Consider the following 22,976-nt stretch of genomic DNA (forward strand, 5'->3'; position numbering starts at 1 on the left):
TCTACTAACTGTAATGGTCCTAAATAAAGTGATTTTGGGGAGCTTCAGTCTAGGATCCAGCTCCTTGAGGGTGTAAATCCGGACTACAAAACCACACATTATTCAGTACAGATTGACAATCTCAATCACAGACACAGACCAAAAGAAAAGCTGGTGTGAAATTTTTTTTTAAAAATCACACTAATGCAGTAGAACTCCTCCGTAAAGTTTGCAGGTAAGACCTGCAGTCGAGTCGAAGAAACTTTACTCTGCATCTGGCTAGCCTACACCTGACCTGAGTGTGCTAGATTCTGACACTGGGTGGAGCTAACATCTCTCACCTTCATAAGTACGAAACTCCATCAAGAATAAAAATCTTACGAGCTTGTACAACTGGTGATGATGTTGGTCACTGTAATATTTGTGAGAATGTTGGTGGTGTTAATATTCAGAGTGATGGTGGGTGCAGTGTATTATTTTTATTAAACTTATTTTCATCCTACCCTCCCTCTCCTGAACCTCTCTGCCTTTGCTGCGGTGTGGTTCATTGATACTATTTGCTCTCAGGTACCTTTGCCCAAGTGGCCACTTTTCATTAGTGAGCCTTGAAAGTGAGCGGCGGCAGGCCGTTAAACCATGGAAGGAATCAGAGCCAACCCAATCCTCTCCTCGTGCATGCATTTCCAACAGGAGAGTTATCCGGAACAGGAACCATGGCTGCTTTCCCCTCCTCCATAACCCAGAGGTTCCTGAGTCCAGTTTAGCACTCCCACCATGGCCTGGATGAGGTCAGGATGGAGCAGAGGATAAAACCTGGGACCTTCCCAATGATACCGGGTACGGTAGCATAGTGGTTATGTTACTGGGCTAGTAATCCAGAGGCCTGGACTAAAATCCAGAGTCATGAGTTCAAATCCCGCCACGGCAGCTGGTGAATTTACAATTCAATGAATTAATTAAATTCAATTAATTAAATAAAAATCTGGAATTAAAATACTAGTATCAGTAATGATGGCCATGAAACTACCGGATTGTCGTAAAAACCCATCTGGTTCACCAATGTCCTTCAGGGAAGGAAGCCTGCCGCCCTTGCCCGGTCTGGCTGAAATGTGACTCCAGACCCACAGCAATGTGGTTGATTCTTAATTGCCCTCTGAAATGGCCTAGCAAGCCACTCAGTTGTAAAATCTCGCTACGAAAAGTCATAATAAGAATAAAACCAGATGGACCACCCGGCATCGGACCACTAGGCACCGGACACGACAACGGCAAAACACCAAGCCCAGTCGACCCTGCAAGGTCCTCCTTACTAATATCTGGGGACTTGTGCCAAAATTGGGAGAGCTGTCCCACAGACTAGTCAAGCAACAGCCTGACATAGCCATACTCACAGAATCATATCTTTCAGCCAACGTCCCAGACTCTTCCATCACCATCCCTGGGTATGTCTTGTCCCACCGGCAGGACAGACCCACCAGAGGTGGCGGTACAGTGATATACAGTCAGGAGGGAGTGGCCCTGGGAGTCCTCAACATTGACTCTGGACCCCATGAAATCTCATGGCATCAGGCCAAACATGGGCAAGGAAACCTCCTGCTGATTACCACCTACCGTCCTCCCTCAGCTGATGAATCAGTCCTCCTCCATGTTGAACACCACTTGGAGGAAGCACTGAGGGTAGCAAGGGCACAAAATGTACTCTGGGTGGGGGGCTTCAATGTCCATCACCAAGAAGTGGCTCGGTAGCACCACTACTGACCGAGCTGGCCGAGTTCTGAAGGACATAGCTGCCAGACTGGGCCTGCGGCAGATGGTGAGCGAACCAACACGAGGGAAAAACTTACTTGACCTCGTCCTCACCAATCTACCTGTCGCAAATGCATCTGTCCATGACAGTATTGGTAGGAGTGACCACCGCACAATCCTTGTGGAGATGAAATCCCGTCTTCGCACTGAGGACACCATCCAACGTGTTGTGTGGCACTACCACCGCGCTAAATGGGATAGATTCAGAACAGATCTAGCAGCTCAAAACTGGGCATCCATGAGGCGCTGTGGGCCATCAGCAGCAGAATTGTATTCCAGCACAATCTGTAACCTCATGGCCTGGCATATTCCTCACTCTACCATTACCAACAAGCCAGGGGATCAACCCTGGTTCAAGGAGGAGTGTAGAAGAGCATGCCAGGAGCAGCACCAGGCGTACCTAAAAATGATGTGCCAACCTGGTGAAGCTACAACTCAGGACTACATGCATGCTAAACAGCGGAAGCAACATGCTATAGACAGAGCTAAGCGATTCCACAACCAACGGATCAGATCAAAGCTCTGCAGTCCTGCCACATCCAGTCGTGAATGGTGGTGGACAATTAAACAACTAACGGGAGGAGGAGGCTCTGCAAACATCCCCATTCTCAATGATGGCGGAGTCCAGCACGTGAGTGCAAAAGACAAGGCTGAAGTGTTTGCAACCATCTTCAGCCAGAAGTGCCGAGTGGATAATCCATCTCAGCCTCCTCCCGATATCCCCACCATCACGGAAGCCAGTCTTCGGCCAATTCAATTCACTCCACGTGATATCAAGAAACGGCTGAGTGCACTGGATACAGCAAAGGCTATGGGCCCTGACAACATCCCAGCTGTAGTGCTGAAGACTTGTGCTCCAGAACTAGCTGCGCCTCGAGCCAAGCTGTTCCAGTACAGCTACAACACTGGCATCCACCCGACAATGTGGAAAATTGCCCAGGTATGTCCTGTCCACAAAAAGCAGGACAAATCCAATCCGGCCAATTACCACCCCATCAGTCTACTCTCAATCATCAGCAAAGTGATGGAAGGTGTCGTCGACAGTGCTATCAAGCGGCACTTACTCACCAATAACCTGCTCACCGATGCTCAGTTTGGGTTCCGCCAGGACCACTCGGCTCCAGACCTCATTACAGCCTTGGTCCAAACATGGACAAAAGAGCTGAATTCCAGAGGTGAGGTGAGAGTGACTGCCCTTGACATCAAGGCAGCATTTGACCGAGTGTGGCACCAAGGAGCCCTAGTAAAATTGAAGTCCATGGGAATCAGGGGGAAAACTCTCCAGTGGCTGGAGTCATACCTAGCACAAAGGAAGATGGTAGTGGTTGTTGGAGGCCAAGCATCTCAGCCCCAGGGCATTGCTGCAGGAGTTCCTCAGGGCAGTGTCCTAGGCCCAACCATCTTCAGCTGCTTCATCAATGACCTTCCCTCCATCATAAGCTCAGAAATGGGGATGTTCGCTGATGACTGCACAGTGTTCAGTTCCATTCGCAACCCCTCAGATAATGAAGCAGTCCGAGCCTGCATGCAGCAAGACCTGGACAACATCCAGGCTTGGGCTGATAAGTGGCAAGTAACATTCGCGCCAGATAAATGCCAGGCAATGACCATCTCCAACAAGAGAGAGTCTAACCACCTCCCCTTGACATTCAACGTCATTTCCATCACCGAATCCCCCACCATCAACATCCTGGGGGTCACCATTGACCAGAAACTTAACTGGACCAGCCATATAAATACTGTGGCTATGAGAGCAGGTCAGAGGCTGGGTATTCTGCCGCGAGTGACTCACCTCCTGACTCCCCAAAGCCTTTCCACCATCTACAAGGCACAAGTCAGGAGTGTGATGGAATACTCTCCACTTGCCTGGATGAGTGCAGCTCCAACAACACTCAAGAAGCTCGACACCATCCAAGATAAAGCAGCCCGCTTGATTGGCACCCTAAACATTCACTCCCTTCACCACCGGCGCACTGTGGCTGCAGTGTGCACCATCCACAGGATGCACTGCAGCAACTCGCCAAGGCTTCTTCGACAGCACCTCCCAAACCCGCGACCTCTACCACCGAGAAGGACAAGGGCAGCAGGCGCATGGGAACAACACCACCTGCACGTTCCCCTCCAAGTCACACACCATCCCGACTTGGAAATATATCGCCGTTCCTTCATTGTCGCTGGGTCAAAATCCTGGAACTCCCTTCCTGACAGCACTGTGGGAGAACCGTCACCACACGGACTGCAGCGGTTCAAGAAGGCGGCTCACCTCCACCTTCTCGAGGGCAATTAGGGATGGGCAATAAATGCCGGCCTTGCCAGCGACGCCCACATCCCGTGAACGAATTTAAAAAAATTTAAAAAAAATATGGCTCAGCCATTCCCTCGATAAATCAATGGAGCCAATAGGGAAACTGAATTGGTGTTGATTGTTGTGGTGAAGATGTTGGTGGCTGTTATGAAAGAAATAATGGGAATGGTCATAAAGGTATTGGGAAAGTGCTGATGAAGGTGGCCATGGTGATTTTTCTCATGATGTTAGGTGGGATGATTGCAGGGGTAAAAGTAGGTTGTTGATTAATGATTTCTGCTGATTACTGTACTTGATTTAGTGTAGGACTTGAATTCTTTGTGATGCAGTGATGGTGGTTGTAATGATGGCAGGTCAGTTGCTGAAGGTGGGTACAGTAGTATAGTGGTTATGTTACTAGACTAATAATCTGGACTAATAATTCAGTAGAATGAGAGTTCAAATCTCACCATGGCAATTTGAGAATTTTAATTCAGTTTTTTTTTAAATCTGGAAATAAAAAGCTGGTATCAGTAAAAGTGACCATGAAACTGTTGTCATAAAAACCCATATGTTATTTAGAGAAGGAAACCTGCTGTTTTCACCCGGTTTGGCCTATATGTGACTCCAGTCCTACACTACCCTGGTTGACACTTAACGGCCTTGTGAAGTGGCCTAGCAAGCCACTCAGTTGTATCAAACCACCGAAGAAGGCCCACCACCACCTTCTCAGGGCAACTAGGCTTGGGCAATAAATTTTTTTTTTTTTATCCGTTCATGGGATGTGGGCGTCGCTGACGAGGCCAGCATTTATTGCCCATCCCTAATTGCCCTTGAGAAGGTGGCAGTGAGCCGCCTTCTTGAACCGCTGCAGTCCGTGTGGTGACGGTTCTCCCACAGTGCTGTTTGGAAGGGAGTTCCAGGATTTTGACCCAGCGACGATGAAGGAACGGCGATATATTTCCAAGTCGGGATGGTGTGTGACTTGGAGGGGAACGTGCAGGTGGTGTTGTTCCCATGCGCCTGCTGCTCTTGTCCTTCTAGGTGGTAGAGGTCGCGGGTTTGGGAGGTGCTGTCGAAGAAGCCTTGGCGAGTTGCTGCAGTGCATCCTGTGGATGGTGCACACTGCAGCCACAGTGCGCCAGTGGTGAAGGGAGTGAATGTTTAGGGTGGTGGATGGGGTGCCAATCAAGCGGGCTGCTTTATCTTGGATGGTGTCGAGCTTCTTGAGTGTTGTTGGAGCTGCACTCATCCAGGCAAGTGGAGAGTATTCCATCACACTCCTGACTTGTGCCTTGTAGATGGTGGAAAGGCTTTGGGGAGTCAGGAGGTGAGTCACTCGCGGCAGAATACCCAGCCTCTGACCTGCTCTCGTAGCCACAGTATTTATATGGCTGGTCCAGTTCAGTTTCTGGTCAATGGTGACCCCCAGGATGTTGATGGTGGGGGATTCGGCGATGGTAATGCCGTTGAATGTCAAGGGGAGATGGTTAGACTCTCTCTTGTTGGAGATGGTCATTGCCTGGCACTTATCTGGAGCGAATGTTACTTGCCACTTATGAGCCCAAGCCTGGATGTTGTCCAGGTCTTGCTGCATGCGGGCTCGGACTGCTTCATTATCTGAGGGGTTGCGAATGGAACTGAACACTGTGCAGTCATCAGCGAACATCCCCATTTCTGACCTTATGATGGAGGGAAGGTCATTGATGAAGCAGCTGAAGATGGTTGGGCCTAGGACACTGCCCTGAGGAACTCCTGCAGCAATGTCCTGGGGCTGAGATGATTGGCCTCCAACAACCACTACCATCTTCCTTTGTGCTAGGTATGACTCCAGCCACTGGAGAGTTTTCCCCCTGATTCCCATGGACTTCAATTTTACTAGGGCTCCTTGGTGCCACACTCGGTCAAATGCTGCCTTGATGTCAAGGGCAGTCACTCTCACCTCACCTCTGGAATTCAGCTCTTTTGTCCATGTTTGGACCAAGGCTGTAATGAGGTCTGGAGCCGAGTGGTCCTGGCGGAACCCAAACAGAGCATCGGTGAGCAGGTTATTGGTGAGTAAGTGCCGCTTGATAGCACTGTCGACAACACCTTCCATCACTTGGCTGATGATTGAGAGTAGACTGATGGGGCGGTCATTGGCCGGATTGAATTTCTCCTGCTTTTTGTGGACAGGACATACCTGGGCAATTTTCCACATTGTCGGGTGGATGCCAGTGTTGTAGCTGTACTGGAACAGCTTGGCTAGAGGCGCAGCTAGTTCTGGAGCACAAGTCTTCAGCACTACAGCTGGGATGTTGTCGGGGCCCATAGCCTTTGCTGTATCCAGTGCACTCAGCCGTTTCTTGATATCACGTGGAGTGAATCGAATTGGCCGAAGACTGGCTTCCGTGATGGTGGGGATATCGGGAGGAGGCTGAGATGGATCATCCACTCGGCACTTCTGGCTGAAGATGGTTGCAAACGCTTCAGCCTTGTCTTTTGCACTCACGTGCTGGACTCCGCCATCATTGAGAATGGGGATGTTTGCAGAGCCTCCTCCTCCCGTTAGTTGTTTAATTGTCCACCACCATTCACGACTGGATGTGGCAGGACTGCAGAGCTTTGATCTGATCCGTTGGTTGTGGAATCGCTTAGCTCTGTCTATAGCATGTTGCTTCCGCTGTTTAGCATGCATGTAGTCCTGAGTTGTAGCTTCACCAGGTTGGTACCTCATTTTTAGGTACGCCTGGTGCTGCTCCTGGCATGCTCTTCTACACTCCTCATTGAACCAGGGTTGATCCCCTGGCTTGTTGGTAATGGTAGAGTGAGGAATATGCCGGGCCATGAGGTTACAGATTGTGGTGGAATACAATTCTGCTGCTGCTGATGGCCCACAGCGCCTCATGGATGCCCAGTTTTGTGCTGCTAGATCTGTTCTGAATCTATCCCATTTAGCACGGTGGTAGTGCCACACAACACATTGGATGGTGTCCTCAGTGCGAAGACGGGACTTCATCTCCACAAGGCCTTGTAAGCGACGCCTACATCCGAGAATGAATAATAAAGGAAAAAAGGTTGTGACAGTGTTAGAGACAGTGATGTTGGTGCTTGGGGCAGTATGTGGATTTTGGAGGTGCTGTTAACATAGATGGTGATGCTCTCCACAATATTGAATTACATACTCAATGAAATATTCAGTATCTATTAAGTAATCTAGTAATATATTTAATAACATTTAGTAATACATAGTTGATTTATTTCCCTTAAGACCACATCCCCAAGATAGTGGACACATTTACAGAAGTTGAACTGAACCTTAACTCAAGTCCAGTGATGACGTGCTCTGCCTCAGGAAAACCCCTGCCCGTCAACAAGGAAATTCAGATACGCAAATCTAATGGAGATATTCTGAAGGTGAGTCTCCCAAAGGACATTTCTCTAACTTGCACACCTTAATTAGACTTCAGAACTCGAGGTACAGGCCAAGAGATTGTTACCAATAACATTTTTTTAATATAGGATCAATGGTTGAGGGCAATATTCCACACTCTTGCCTTTCACAGGAATTCCTACATCCATACTATTACATAGAATTACATAGAATTTTAGAGCACAGAAACAGGACATTCAGCTCAACAAGTCAATGCCGGTGTTTATGCCTGAGTCACACACACAGTAGTATGATCATAGGAGGAGAAAGTGAGCTATACATAAAGCAACATGATCGTAGGGAAGAGGCCTGTGATATATAGACACAGCATCATGATCATAGGGGAGAGGCCTGTATTCTATACACACAGCAACATGATCGTAGGGGAGAGGCCTGTGATATTTTGACACAGCATCATGATCATAGGGGAGAGGCCTGTACTCTATACACACAGCAACATGATCGTAGGGGAGAGGCCTGTGATATATAGACACAGCATCATGATCGTAGGAGAAAGGCCTGTGATCTATAGACACAGCAACATGCTCGTAGGAGAGAGGCCTGTGATATATAGACACAACATCATGATCGTAGGGGAGAGGCCTGTACTCTATACACACAGCAACATGACTGTAGGAGAAAGGCCTGTGATATATAGACACAGCAACATGATCGTAGGAAAAAGGCCTGTGATATATAGACACAGCAACATGCTCGTAGGAGAGAGGCCTGTGATCTATACAAACAGCAACATGATCGTAGGGGAGAGGCCTGTGATCTATACACACAAAAACATGATCGTAGGAGAGAGGCCTGTGATCTATACAAACAGCAACATGATCGTAGGGGAGAGGCCTGTGATCTATACACACAAAAACATGATCGTAGGAGAGAGGCCTGTGATCTATACAAACAGCAACATGATCGTAGGGGAGAGGCCTGTGATCTATACAAACAACAACATGATCATAGGAGAGAGGCCTGTGATCTATACAAACAGCAACATGATCGTAGGAGAGAGGCCTGTGATCTATACAAACAGCAACATGATCGTAGGGGAGAGGCCTGTGATCTATACAAACAACAACATGATCATAGGAGAGAGGCCTGTGATCTATACAAACAGCAATATGATCGTAGGAGAGAGGCCTGTGATCTATACAAACAGCAACATGATCGTAGGGGAGAGGCCTGTGCTCTGTACACAGAGCAACATGATTGTAGGAGAGAGGCCTGTGATCCATACAAACAGCAGTATGATCACTGGGAATGGCCTGTGAGTTCCGAACACAACAGTACGACCACAGGGTGAGACACATGAGAGCTGTACACACAACAGTTTGATTGTGGAGTGAAACACAAGAGCTGTACACACAGAAATATGACCACTGGGTAAGAAGTGAAACATTGGGGCAGAAATCTCTAACATGGTCTCATAATGAGATGTGCAAATTGAAGACTTTGAAATACTCAGGCCGCCTGAACCAAACACCACCACCAACTCCACTCCCCACCCCCCAATGCACAAAACAATCCATCATCTACACATATACCCATTGCACAGTCACCCAATAAGTGACATCATGTCTTGTCATTCATGATGAAGCACATGAAAGGGTGAATTCACAACAGGGACTCAACAATGGCCAAGATGTGGCAGTAGTGGCAATAATGGTTAAATTTAATGTGCCATAACATAAAAAAAATATAAATTAACAACATGACAGCTCGTCAAACACCCTTGTGCGTGCCCTTGGTGAATTACAATTGCTAAGCCTTTCTCTTTCTATCACTTCTACATGGTACATCCCCTGCGGCTTCAGCAGAGATAGTGGCCGGTTGCTCAGATCCCTGCCCTGACTGCTGAGATGCTCTCGGCCTACGACTTCTGGGGTTTGGAGCCCTTGAGGGCCCCGACAAAAACTGTTCCACCTGCACCTGTGCAGAGGCAGACTCAGTCATCAGGAGAGAGGGCAGCATTGTGGTTACCGGTTGAGGAGGAGGCAACGGATATGACATGGGAGCATTTTGAGTGGAGTCCCCACTTCCATGTCCCCTTTCACCATCATCCCTCTCCTAGGCCAGTGCAACATCACTGCTGGCCAGCAGTTTGGTGAATAGATGTTGTAAGGCCACGGTGAAAGTATCTGTCTGCCTGTTTAAGGTGACAGACATGTTGGCATCCAGAGTCATTGTCATGGCCTGCATGGAGACTTTTGAGAGCTGTGCTTGAAGCTCAATGAAGGCTACCATTATCTCCATGGCAGACATTCCCACATTTACCTGTGTCATCAATCCACTAGCGATGGAGTTGGACTCCTCCATCCTTTCCATTATTGTGGAGAGTGTGCGTGGCACTTTCTCCATTACCTCGCAAAGTTGCTGCTGCACCTCAATCATTCTCCTTCTCAATGATGGCCCCTGGGGTTCAGCATCTGTGTCCAGCTGAGCAGGGCTTGGAGAGGAGTGAGCCCCCCCGACACGGACTCTCCACAGCTGTCCCTGCCACCTGTGTCTGCTCATGCTCACTTGTGAGTGGTGAATCACCAAGTGACAACCCAACTAACTGTCTAACAGAACCCACCGAAGTGCGAGTGTCAGCGCTGGCGGATGGCTGTATGTCCTGTGATGGTGCACCCTCAGAAGGAATGAGCTCCTCTGAGGAATCGCTTTCTTCCATTTCTGCTGATTCCTGTGAAGGTGTGAAGGCCCTGGAAGACAACAGAAAGCGATATTAATGACTCATCGCAAGAGTGGCAATCTTTCCAATGACCATACTGGGGTCTGGCACAGTTACATCATTGATAAAATCAATTCATCATGTGTTTGAAAGATGTTAAAGTTCTGTCACCAGCCACCTGCGGGTTACCAGTCTCTCCATCTCCGATGGATAGGCATGCTACGGTCCGACTTATTTCCACGGCCTCCTCCTCCACTTGTCACCTTCACTATGTGGTGGACCACCTCCAGTTCTGTTCCTCTCCCTTGCGTTATGCGCTCTCTTCTTCGACAAGGGGAGAAAGAACAGACCTGTGAGTGACTGAAGGTGACATATTCACACCATGAGTGCATTGCTTTGGGTGAGGCTGACCATGAAGGAGATGCATCAGAAGGTGACTATCAGACTACATTACATTGCATCAGGATTGGGGTGAGTGGCAGTGGTGGGTGAATAAATGAGCAGTTGAACAAGTGCATAGAAAGTGAAGGATGGTTGCTGCTGCTGACACTTAAGTGGACAAATGTAAGGAATCTTACAACACCAGGTTATAGTCCAACAGTTTTATTTGAAAATCACAAGCTTTCGGAGTTTACCTCCTTCGTCAGGTACCTGACAAAGGAGGTAAACTCCGAAAGCTTGTGATTTTCAAATAAAACTGTTGGACTATAACCTGGTGTTGTAAGATTCCTTACATTTGTCCACCCCAGTCCATCACCGGCATCTCCACATCATGACACTTAAGTGGGTGTGAGGAGTTATGTGATGGGGTAGATGTGCCAACACAGATGGGGGGTGGAGGAAGGGTGTTGAACAACTCAGGATGTGGATGAATCAGCAACTCTACTCACTTTTCCTGACCTGTTTAGGTCATTAAAACGTTTCCTGCACTGAACCCAAGACCTGGGCACCTCCAGCCAAGCATTTTTGGTTACAGAACCAGGTTTCCTCCTGCCATCCATTGGAAACATTACCTCCCTCCTGGCTCTCACTGCAGCCAACAGTACATCGAGGGAGGCATCATTAAATCTAGGGGCAGCCTTTACTTTCCTGGACTCCATTTCTCCTTCAAAATCCATTCTTGGACTGGCCCTTTAAATAGCAGCTTTAAATCGCATCATTCGGGTAGATGCAAAACCCGGAAGCAAAGATAATTGCCTGCAATCGAGATACGATTGCAGATTTAAATGTGCACACTTGACTTTTGGGTTCCCCACACCCAAATCCACCCACCTGTTGCATTCCCGGCTCCAAGTTAAAATCCAGGCCGTGGTCTCTCAACAGCTCAAATTTAAAATTTTCATCCTTGTATTTAAATCCCTTCATGACCTCACCCCTCCCTCTCTCAATAACCTCCTTAAGCCCCACAGTTCCTTCCTGAATTGTCCATCCTCTGGCTTTAGCCTTTTGTGTCCTTTGCCCCACAATTGGTGGCAGTGCTTTCAGCCACTCTGGCATTACTTACCTAACTCCCTCCACCTCTCTCTCTACTCCTTTTACCACCTTCCATCAAACCCGCCTCTTTGACCAAGCTTTTGGTCACCCCTCCTAGCATTTCCTTCCTTGGCTCGGTGGCTGTTTTTCATTAAATCTCTGTCAAGTTCCTTGAGAAATGTTTCCTCATTAAGGTGCTATGTACTTAATGCAAGTCATTGTTGTCGTGCCAACCCTTCCTGCCCCCCCCCCCCCACACTTTGCGATGTGGCTTATTTGGAGACAAAGGGAATCAACCACAAGCCTCCTTGAAAGCTGCTGAAGTCATTCACCTGGGCCTCTCTTGAGCCATTAACAACAGTTACCCTCCCCCTGGCCACACACCGTCTTTTGGATGAGACATTAAACCAAGGCCCCATCTGCCCTCTCAGGTGGACATAAAAGATCCCATGGCACTATTTCGAAGAAGAGCAGGGGAGTTCTCCCTGCACTCCTGGCCAATATTTATCCCTCAACCAACATCACTAAAAAAAAACAGATTATCTGGTCGTTATCACATTGCTGTTTGCTGTGCCCAAATTGGCTGCCGCATTTCCTACATTACAACAGTGACTACACTCCAAAAAGTACGACATTGGCTGTAAAGCACTTTGGGACATCCTGAGGTCGAGAAAGGCGCTATATAAATGCAAGTTCTTTCTTCTTTTTTTCCATGGCCACCTGGAATAAAAAGAGAAAACTCACAGTCAAACCACCTCCCTCCTGCTATTCCTGCACCATCATTCTTCATACCTACACTTGCTTCTCCTGTTCCTCCTGTGCCTGGCGCCACAGTGCAACATCTTAGCAGCTTGATCCAAGGCAGACTGCAGGGGTGCGAGGCTATTGCTTGGCTTGGGGTGCTGCTGCCATCCCAGCCATGGCACAGCAGCTGCAGATGTTCACAGGGGATTGGAACCTTTGAACAAATTAGTAAGACCAACCAAAATGCAAATCACTGCTTCTGGCATGGATACATTAATTTGAAGCTTACCATCCTTCATCAGAAGGTGTTCAGGTTAAAGTCCTGCCGCATTACCTGAAAAAAAATGGCAAAGTCTTTCAGGCTGTCCCATTGGCTTTTACTGTACCTGCTCCTTTAATGATGCTGCTACCTTTAAGGTGCAAACTGTTTCTGATCTTCCTGGACCTGCACCTAATAATGTGCCTCCAGATGTGCCCAAAGTCTGCCCTTAGTGGTATTACAGGTATATGGTTGATAACTTGCTTCTAGGTCACCATCGTTGCTTTTCCCAGCTTACCACCAAGATGCACATTGCTACGATCCAAGGAAGAAGTCTGTCCGATGTTTTTCTCTACTTCCCTAAGGAAGATGCCTTTCCCCTGCTCAGAGCCTCCCCCTGTAGTGGGACAATTAAGTAGGAAACACAATGGGTTGGGGATTGAACATGTTTCCCATCATTCCATGGTGTTGTTTGTCCTCAAATTAAGGTGGTAGAAAGAACCCACAGCAGTATAGATTGTTCCGGAACTATTGATTGTAGTGAGTTTGGGACATTAGGAAGGATGTGAAAGACTTAGAGAGGGTGCAGAAAAGATTTACTAGAATGGTTCCAGGGATGAGGGACTTTAGTTACGTGGCTAGATTGGAGAAGTTGGGGTTGTTCTCCTTAGAGCAGAGAAGGCTGAAAGGAGATTTGATAGAAGTGTTCAAAACCATGAGGGGTTTAGATAAAATAAATAAAGAGAAACTGTTCCCATTGGCGGAAGGGTCGTGAATCAGAGGACACAGATTTAAGGCGATTGGCAAAAGAACCAAAGGCGACTTGAGGAAAAACATTTTTACGCAGCGAGTATTTATGATCTGGAATGCGCTGCCTGAAAGGGTGGTGGAAGCAGATTCAATCGTGGGTTTCGAAAAAGGAATTGGATAAATACTTGAAGGGAAAAGATTTGCAGGGCTACGGGGAATGGGAATGGGACTAACTGGATTGCTCTTACAAAGAGCCAGCATGGGCTCGATGGGCTGAATGTCCTTCTTCTGTGCTGTAACTATTCTATGATTCTATGAGTTTGAGGGTTTGTTCTCATTCCATGAAAGGAATATGCGCTGTGTAATTGTAAGGCAATCCTTAATATTTTGTAGAATAAGGATTAATTACCATGTTATTGTGTGGAGTTCCATTTTATTCAACAGACAAGAGTTACCATGTTATTATATTGTCAGAAATGATCCAAAGTGAATTGCAATGTATTTTGTATTTTCATCTCAGGCAACTAAATCCATCATGCAAGGAAATATAACCACTTCAGAATTCAAATTGCCACAGCTCACTTCACGGGATGAAGGTGTATGGGAGTGCGGAGTCAGTACATCCACTGGCACTGACTCTAGGAGGTTCAAAGTTATTGTAAAAGGTAGGAGACTCCAAAAGCTTAATCCTTTGGGCCTAGTTTTTCACTTTTGAGTTGACTATGGTGTCTTTTAAAATGGAGTGATTATATGAGCATCATTAATGTAAACATGGTGCTTCCAATCCTGACAAATCCCGTGGCACCTGTAACTTGCTGTTTAATTTTCATTGTTGACCTCTGGCAGCATTACATATGAAGCATAGGAGAGCAGAGCTTACAGTCCTGTCAAGCACAATAGTTATCCATTTCTGAGCTGCACTGAGAAGGAATGGGTGCTGTACATGGAGATGAGTTCCTCTTTTTTTAATACCTTGTGATTTTATTGTCTCGTGATTTCCGACAGATGAGAAACAGCTGAGTTACTTGAGTTTAAGGAAAAGGTGATTAAATGGAACGGTGCCAGAGCTGTGTAATTATTCTTGCCAATGTGTAAGTAAGCACACAATACAACACAAGAAAAAAGAGAAAAGCAGTGAGTGGAAACTCTGTCCCTGAACTCTAAAGCCTGGCTTTAGATCCAGCCAGACCGATGTGTTGAAAGTCTCTTCGATCTGATGGTCTGAATTGGAATGAGTTTAATCAGACTTAACCCAAATCTTAGTGGGAGTTCAAAAACTTTCATCACTGACCAACACAAGATTGTCATCTTCTTTCCTGAATTGTGCATCTTTACCCAAGCATCACCTCTCTTTGGAGCAGTTGATAGGAGTTGTAGAACAGCCATACGTGGATTGCTATTTGTCGTAGTTTTTTGATTGCACCAATGGACTGTCTGTTAGTTTTCTTCTCACTTCAAAAACAAAATACCAATTGTTGTTCCAGCGCCTCCCACCCCAGTCAACACACCAAGAGTCCTGGAAAAGAAAAGCAAGCAGCTGAAAGTGAGTCCGAACAGTGAGAACTTTATTGGAGATGGACCGGTGAAATCTGTGAAACTCCTCTACAAGCCAAATGACAGTGGCGCACAGTGGTCTTCAATAGTAGGTAAGGTCATAACATCATAGAACCATACAGCACGGAAGGAGGCCATTCGGCCCATCGTGCCTGTGCCAGCCCTCTGAAAGAGCTGCCAATTACTCCCACTCCCCTGCTATATCAAAGAAATTGATAATATCAACAGAGAACAGTCAGAGTTTGGAGGTTATATAAATCTTTGCGAACTTTATATTAAATTAAGGGGGTAGAATTTCCACAAGATGAATTTTACTCGACTTAAAAGACCAATTGACAGACATTAGCAGAGAAAACATTTGATAGGAGTGCCCTCTAGTGGAATGCTTCAGTTTTGCAGTTAGCTCTGCACTTAAAAGTTGCTGGGGCCAAATGTCAGGCTAGAAATCCGGGCATGTAGCGCCCGTTTTTAGGCACAGAGAGGCCGCGCAGAGCAGGTCAAGCTACGAGGAGAGGGAGGAGGCCATATCCCATGAGGGCCTTCAGGGAACAATACTCTTACCTCAACATAAGCAAAGATCAGTGCATCCAACGGCTGCAGTTAACAAAAGGGATTGTGAGGGAGTTACGTGAACTGCTGCAGCCACAACTGCAGCCTCAGAGCAGGGCAAGGACAGCATTGCCTGTGGCTGTCAAGGCATTGAACTTTTACGTCTCTGGATCCTTTCAGGCCTCTGCTGGTGACATCTCGCAGTTTGCAGTGCACTGCTGCGTAAGGGAGGTCACTGAGGTACTGTACGAGCTGCACAACAGGTTCAACACGTTCCCTCTTGACAGAGAAAAGTAGAATGAGCGAGCACTTGGGTTTGCTCGCATTGCAGGCTTCCCCATGGTGCAGGGTGCCATTGATTGCACGCATATAGCCATGCGTGCTCCACATCTCAACTCAACCATCTTTATGAACAGGAAGGGGGTCCACTCCCCTCAATGTGCAGCTGGTGTGCGATCACACGCAGTGCATCATGCAGGTCAATGCCCGCTACCCGGCAGCAGTCACGATGCCTTCACTATGCGGCAGTCCACATCCCAACTATCTTTGCACTGGCAAGTCAAAGGCTGGCTACTGGGTGACAAGACCCAACCATCTTCAGCTGCTTCATCAATGACCTTCCCTCCATGGGGATGTTCGCTGATGATTGCACAGTGTTCAGTTCCATTCACAACCCCTCAGATAATAAAGCAGTCCGTGCCCGCAAGCAGCAAGACCTGGACAACATCCAGGCTTGGGCTGATAAGTGGCAAGTAACATTCGCGCCAGACAAGTGCCAGGCAATGACCATCTCCAACAAGAAAGAGTCTAACCACCTCCCTTTGACATTCAACGGCATTACCATCGCCGAATCCCCCACTATCAACATCCTAGGGGTCACCATTGACCAGAAACTTAACTGGGCCAGCCACATAAATACTGTGGCTACAAGAGCAGATCAGAGGCTGGATATTCTGCGGCGAGTGACTCACCTCCTGACTCCCCAAAGCCTTTCCGCCATCTACAAGACACAAGTCAGGAGTGTGATGGAATACTCTCCACTTGCCTGGATGAGTGCAGCTCCAACAACGCTCAAGAAGCTCGACACCATCCAGGACAAAGCAGCCCGCTTGATTGGCCCCCCCATCCACCACCTAAACATTCACTCCCTTCACCACTGGCGCACTGTGGCTGCAGTGTGTACCATCCACAGGATGCACTGCAGCAACTCGCCAAGGCTTCTTTGACAGCATCTCCCAAACCTGCGACCTCTACCACCTAGAAGGACAAGGGCAGCAGGCACATGGGAACAACACCACCTGCACGTTCCCCTCCAATTCACACACCATCCTGACTTGGAAATATATCGCCGTTCCCTCATTGTTGCTGGGTCAAAATCCTGGAAGTCCCTTCCTAACCGCACTGTGGGAGAACCTTCACCACATGGACTGCAGCGGTTCGAAGGCGGCTCACCACCACCTTCTCAAGGGCAATGCGGATGGGCAATAAATGCTGGCCTCGCCAGCGACGCCCACATCCCCTGAACAAATTTTTAAAAAGTGCTATCCCCATATGAGGTGGCTCTTGACTCCAGTCAGGCACGCTCGCACACGTGCAGAGCAGGCGTAGAACGAGAGCCATTCAGCCACACAGAGCATTATCAAGCACACCATAGGCCTCCGAAAGCAGTGCTTCCGCTGCCTGACCGTTCTGGTGGAGCCCTGCAGTACTCCGCTGAGCAGGTGTGAAGATTTGTCATGGTGTGCTGCATGCTGCACAACCTCACCCTTATGAGGGAACAGCCCTTGTCACAGCCTATCCGCCAAGTCCCTGAGCCAGAGGCAGAGGAAGAGGAGGACGAGGAAGAGGCAGAGGAGGAGGAGGAAGTGGAGGAGGACTCAAGGAGGCAACAAGGTGCACAGGTCCGGTCTGCCAGGGCTCTGCGTGCTCACCTTATTCGTGAGCAATATCACTAACCTCCGAAATCAACAACAGTCCTACACTCCCCACCCGTCCTCCCGTATGACCATCAAATCGCCCTTCATATGATTACACATCGCTTCCTCCCACAGCTCATTGCAGAAATAAAACCCACCACCATCTGAGACTTCAAATCCAAATTTATAACCTAACACATTAACTGTAGTATCAAACATTAGACTATTCACCCTTATGCATTCCCTTAGTGCCTGTTGTTCGTGTGCCTTTACCTTTCCTAGTGCTCCTACAAGATGCATCCCCAGTGGCTGGTGCATGGGTGGTGGAAGGCTGCTGACCTTCAACTGAGGAGTGTGCAGATGGTCTTGGAGGACGACCTCAAGCTGCTCTGGGCCAGGAAGTGCCCGGCTTCAGACTGCACCATCTCAGCATGGGCTGCAGCAGTCTCGCCTGGCTGGCCGACAGGCAACAGCAAGGGCACTGGCAGAGTGGCAGGGATGGGAGCAGGAATGCTTTTGTCCAGAGAGAGGACAGTGGGTTCAACTGCCATGGCGCCACTGCCACTCTCCGGGGGCGGCGTCTCACCACTCCTGATGATTAGCTGGAGAACGGATTGCTGGAGTGCTGTGACGCCCTGTTCCACAGTGATATCCAAAGCCACGATAACAGCAGTCTGAGCTGCCATAGCAGCTGTACGCGTTTCAACTGAAGCATGCAGACCATTGATGACATTGGTTTGTGCTGCAATGGAAGCCGTGACATCGGTCATCAGACGCTGTGTCCTGGTGGGTTCCACAGGTGTGCTGATGGAGATGGCCACCTGTTCCACGTGGGTAAGGATGGGCTCCAAGTTCTGAGCCAAGCCCTGTGCCAAGTTCAAGGTGGACTCCTTCATGCCCCTTGTCATTGTGCACAGCCTTTCTGGCAGGCTTTCCAGTACACCAAGCATTTGGTTGTGTACGCCCGTCAGCCATCTTCTGTAGCCTGGCCCATCGAAGTCATCATCTGACTCCTCAGCATTAGAACCATTGTGCAACCTCGCCCTCTGGCGAGCTGGCACCTGTGGTATCCGTTCCCCCCGTCCCGGCTCCAGCACACTTGTGCTCGGTGTCTCACCATGTGCTGATCCCTCCTCTAATCTAGCCTCTAGTGGACGCGCAGTGTCAGTCTCTGAGCTGGTGGATGCGAGTGTCAGATCAAGTGACGGTGCGGTTTCGTTATCACTGTCTTCCTCCTCCTCCACCACCATTTACGGTGGTGGCCCCAGTTGTTGGGCACGTGCAATGACAAAGGGAGACAGGCGGAGTTGTGGAGCGGGGATTGGAGCAAGTAAGGCTTGCGTGCCGACGTCATCTGCAGCACGTGAGTCAGAAAAGATTATAGGAGGAGGGAAATGTGGGAAATGAGAAGGAGCGTTAGATATGCAGAGACCCCCTTCATCGGGACTTCCAGCGCGGCATGTGGTCACAGGTGCAGCAACGGCCTGCCCAATGAGCCGAAGCACAGTCTCCTCCAAGGGGCTGAGGACATGTAGACATGCCCGTCCTCCCTCAGGTCTCTCCTGCTGCCGGCTGTTATGCGCCACCTTCTCCTGCAAGACAGAGGGAAGTGTGTCAGTGAGTGTCCTGCAATGTGTTTGGGTGATGTGCCTGTCATGGTCGAATACCTGCTAGTGTGTGTGACCTGTGAGTGGTGGGTGTATGGATTGAAAGTGTGCTACTATGTGAGGGTGAGATGCAGCATCCGAAGTGCAGCATTGAGTACGGATGGGCAGCGTTTGTTGGTGGGTGGGTGAGGTGGGGTGTCGTGTGTGGAGCAGTGCTGCAGTTGGTTGGATGTGCCACTTGACACTTGCATTCACTCACCTTGACAACTCGTGTCAAATCATTGAACTCTTTCCGGCACTGTATCCACGTGCATGGTGGAAGGTTAAGAAATGGTGCAAATTCCGCCTGAGTGGTAATGTGATAAAATCACTCTTAACAGACCCAGATATCCACTGAGGCAAATGTAGGGAGCTACAAGCAATGCGAGAGAAAATTTGATGGTGAGTGAAATTTAAAGGAGAGGGGACAATTGGAGCCTCCGCGCGCATTAAACCTCTGCCAAGGTCTGGCCTCTTCTGTCTGCAGATGTGGGTGTGCAAGTATTGACAGGTGGGCACAAAGCCCTCACATGCTGCCCAGCCTATCACCTTTCCTGCAATACTCCTTCCTAGTGCAGATGGGGGAATTCCCCTCGGGAAGCTCAATGAATGTCAGTAATGGTGCTGTAGGCATTCACATGCATTATTCAGCGTTAATTTTTTTTTCTTAAAATATACTTTATTCCTAAAATTTGCAGCAATACATACAATATTGTTGTCATATCACATTCCAGACGTACACAATACAGATTATACAATTTGCAAGTTACATCAAGTGCAGTTCAATGAATACATTGTACCTAATTACAGTTCATGACACTCAATAAAGATTATTGATTATAGATTCATTACAGGTACATTACATCAATTTTGGTCGCACACAGGTTGTATGTTGATTGAGTGGAATCCTTTGTGCTCCTATTTGTACAAAGCCTGGGGACTGCAATTCACTTGTAGGTTGCAATAGACTGCAGATTGGCAACAAACAGTAATGAAATGTGATTATCGAGACAAAAGTTCCCCACGGTGTTCACAAAAGACATTGCCATAGATTGGATAATGGAACTTAATAACATCTTCACTTAAATTAAGAAATGTTTTGTCTGTATTATTTTAGTTGATAATAATGAGCCAATCACACTGATGAATTTGAAACCTTCGACAAGTTATCTGGTTCGAGTACAGCTCACTCGCCCAGGAGAGGGAGGAGAAGGACCCCCAGGACCTGATGCTATCTTAGAAACAGATTGCCCAGGTAATTACCTACAACTTTTTAGATTTGTTTGACTGTTTAGTGGAGTCTGTTATTAATCTATCTCACAAAAAAATCACCCAGTGCAAACTCATATCTGTACAATACACAGCAGCTAAAGCAGGTAGTTCACACATGCAGTATACTGTAAGAGTGTTGTATGCCTAGAACTAACCCATGTACATGTAAGGGCCGATATCCCGACTGCATGTGCCTGATGCAGAGCCTTGCCTGCCAGAAACACATATTGGACCCAATAGAGTATAGACAGGATAAAAGGGAATGATGTACTGATGTATAATACCATTCAGCTCATATCTTAGTGTCAGCTCCTGAACACATACCATACCAGCAAGGTAGTAAGTTGCTCATGACTACTACAATGTGGCTTATGGTTACCTCAGTGCCAACTCCTGTCCATATATGACAAGAATAAAGCTGTAGGCCCACCTCAGCAAAGGAGACACTATTTAAGAATGTGCTAATGATAAAGAAACTGATGTTGATTATAGACTCAGAATGATAAAATGGTTACAGCAAAGAAGGAGGCCATTCGGCCCGTCGAGCCCGTGCCGGCTCTCCACAAGAGCAATTCAGTTAGTCCCACTCCCCCGTCCTTTCCCCATAGCCCTGCAAATTTTTTCCCTTCAAGGACTTATCCAATTCCTTTTTGAAAGCCACGATTGAATCTGCTTCCACCACCCTTTCAGGCAGTGCATTCCAGATCGTAACCATTTGCTGCATAAAAAGATTTTTCCTCATGTCACCTTTGGTTCTTTTGCCAATCACCTTAAATCTGTGTCCTCTGGTTCTCGATCCTTCTGCCAATGGGAACAGTTTTTCTCTAACTACTCTGTCTAGACCCTTCATGATTTTGAACTCTTCTATCCAATCTCCTCTTAACCTTCTCTGCTCTAAGGAGAACAACCCCAGCTTCTCCAGTCTATCTGTGTAACTACAGACCGGTGAGCCTGACATCTGTAGTGTGTAAGTTGTTAGAGGGTATTCTGAGGGACAGGATCTACAGGCATTTGGAGAGGCAGGGACTAATTAGGAACAGTCAGCATGGATTTGTGAGAGGAAAATCATGTCTCACGAATTTGATTGAGTTTTTTGAAGGGCTAACCAAGAAGATAGATGAGGGCTGTGCAGTAGACGTGGTCTACATGGACTTCAGCAAAGCATTTGACAAGGTACCGCATGGTAGGTTGTTACATAAGGTTAAATCTCATGGGATCCAAGGTGAGGTAGCCAATTGGATACAAAATTGGCTTGACGACAGAAGACAGAGGGTGGTTGTAGAGGGTTGTTTTTCAAACTGGATGCCTGTGTCCAGCGGTGTGCCTCAGGGGTCGGTGCTGGGTCCGCTGTTATTTGTTATTTATATTAATGATTTGGATGAGAATTTAGGAGGCATGGTTAGTAAGTTTGCAGATGACACCAAGATTGGTCGCATTGTGGACAGTGAAGAAGGTTATCTAGGATTGCAACGGGATCTTGATAAATTGGGCCAGTGGGCCGATGAATGGCAGATGGAGTTTAATTTGGATAAATGTGAGGTGATGCATTTTGGTAGATCGAATCGGGCCAGTACCTACTCCGTTAATGGTAGGGCGTTGGGGAGAGTTATAGAACAAAGAGATCTGGGAGTACAGATTCATAGCTCCTTGAAAGTGGAGTCACAGGTGGATAGGGTGGTGAAGAAGGCATTCGGCATGCTTGGTTTCATTGGTCAGAACATTGAATGCAGGAGTTGGGATGTCTTGTTGAAGTTGTACAGGGCATTGGTGAGGCCACACTTGGAGTACTGTGTACAGTTCTGGTCACCCTATTATAGAAAGGATATTATTAAACTAGAAAGAGTGCAGAAAAGATTTACTAGGATGCTACCGGGACTTGATGGTTTGACTTACAGGGAGAGGTTAGACAGACTGGGACTTTTTTCCCTGGAGAGTAGGAGGTTAAGGGGTGATCTTATAGAAGTCTATAAAATAATGAGGGGCATAGATAAGGTCGATAGTCAAAATCTTTTCCCAAAGGTAGGGGAGTCTATAACGAGGGGGCATAGATTTAAGGTGAGAGGGGAGAGATACAAAACGGTCCAGAGGGGCAATTTTTTCACTCAAAGGGTGGTGAGTGTCTGGAACGAGCTGCCAGAGGCAGTAGTAGAGGCGGGTACAATTTTGTCTTTTAAAAAGCATTTGGACAGTTACATGGGGAAGATGGGTATAGAGGGATATGGGCCAAGTGCAGGCAATTGGGACTAGCTTAGTGGTATAAACTGGGCGACATGGACATGTTGGGCCGAAGGGCCTGTTTCCATGTTGTAACTTCTATGAAGTCCCTCATCCTTGGGACCATTCTAGTTAATCTTTTCTGCACCCTCTCTAAGTCCTTCACATCCTTCCTAATGTCCGGTACCCAGAGTTGGACACAATACTCTAGTTGTGGCCGAACCAGTGTTTTATAAAGGTTCATCATAACTTCCTCGCTTTTGTTCTCCAAGCCTCTATTTATAAAGCCCAGGATCCCATATGCTTTCTAACCGCTTTCTCATTCTGCTCTGCCACCTTCAACAATCTGTGCACATATACCCCCAGATATCTCTGTTCCTGCATCCCCTTTAGAGTTGTACGCTTTAGTTTATATTGCTTCTCTTCTTCCTACCAAAA

At 47.6% G+C, this 22,976-nt stretch overlaps 1 protein-coding gene across 2 annotated transcripts in view; it reads left to right on the forward strand.

The window, feature by feature from the left end:
• tie1 (tyrosine kinase with immunoglobulin-like and EGF-like domains 1) overlaps window positions 1-22,976 on the forward strand; it is a 102,671-nt gene that overhangs the window by 40,532 nt on the left and 39,163 nt on the right. For both annotated transcript variants that reach the window (XM_067990005.1, XM_067990006.1), the window contains exons 8-11: window positions 7,320-7,465; window positions 13,908-14,052; window positions 14,872-15,033; window positions 20,170-20,307. In XM_067990005.1, coding sequence (XP_067846106.1) covers window positions 7,320-7,465; window positions 13,908-14,052; window positions 14,872-15,033; window positions 20,170-20,307 — 591 coding nt within the window. The remainder of the gene's footprint in view (window positions 1-7,319; window positions 7,466-13,907; window positions 14,053-14,871; window positions 15,034-20,169; window positions 20,308-22,976) is intronic.

Source organism: Heptranchias perlo, chromosome 9 (genome assembly GCF_035084215.1).
Source record: "Heptranchias perlo isolate sHepPer1 chromosome 9, sHepPer1.hap1, whole genome shotgun sequence".
In the NCBI taxonomy this organism is placed as follows: Eukaryota; Metazoa; Chordata; class Chondrichthyes; order Hexanchiformes; family Hexanchidae; genus Heptranchias; species Heptranchias perlo.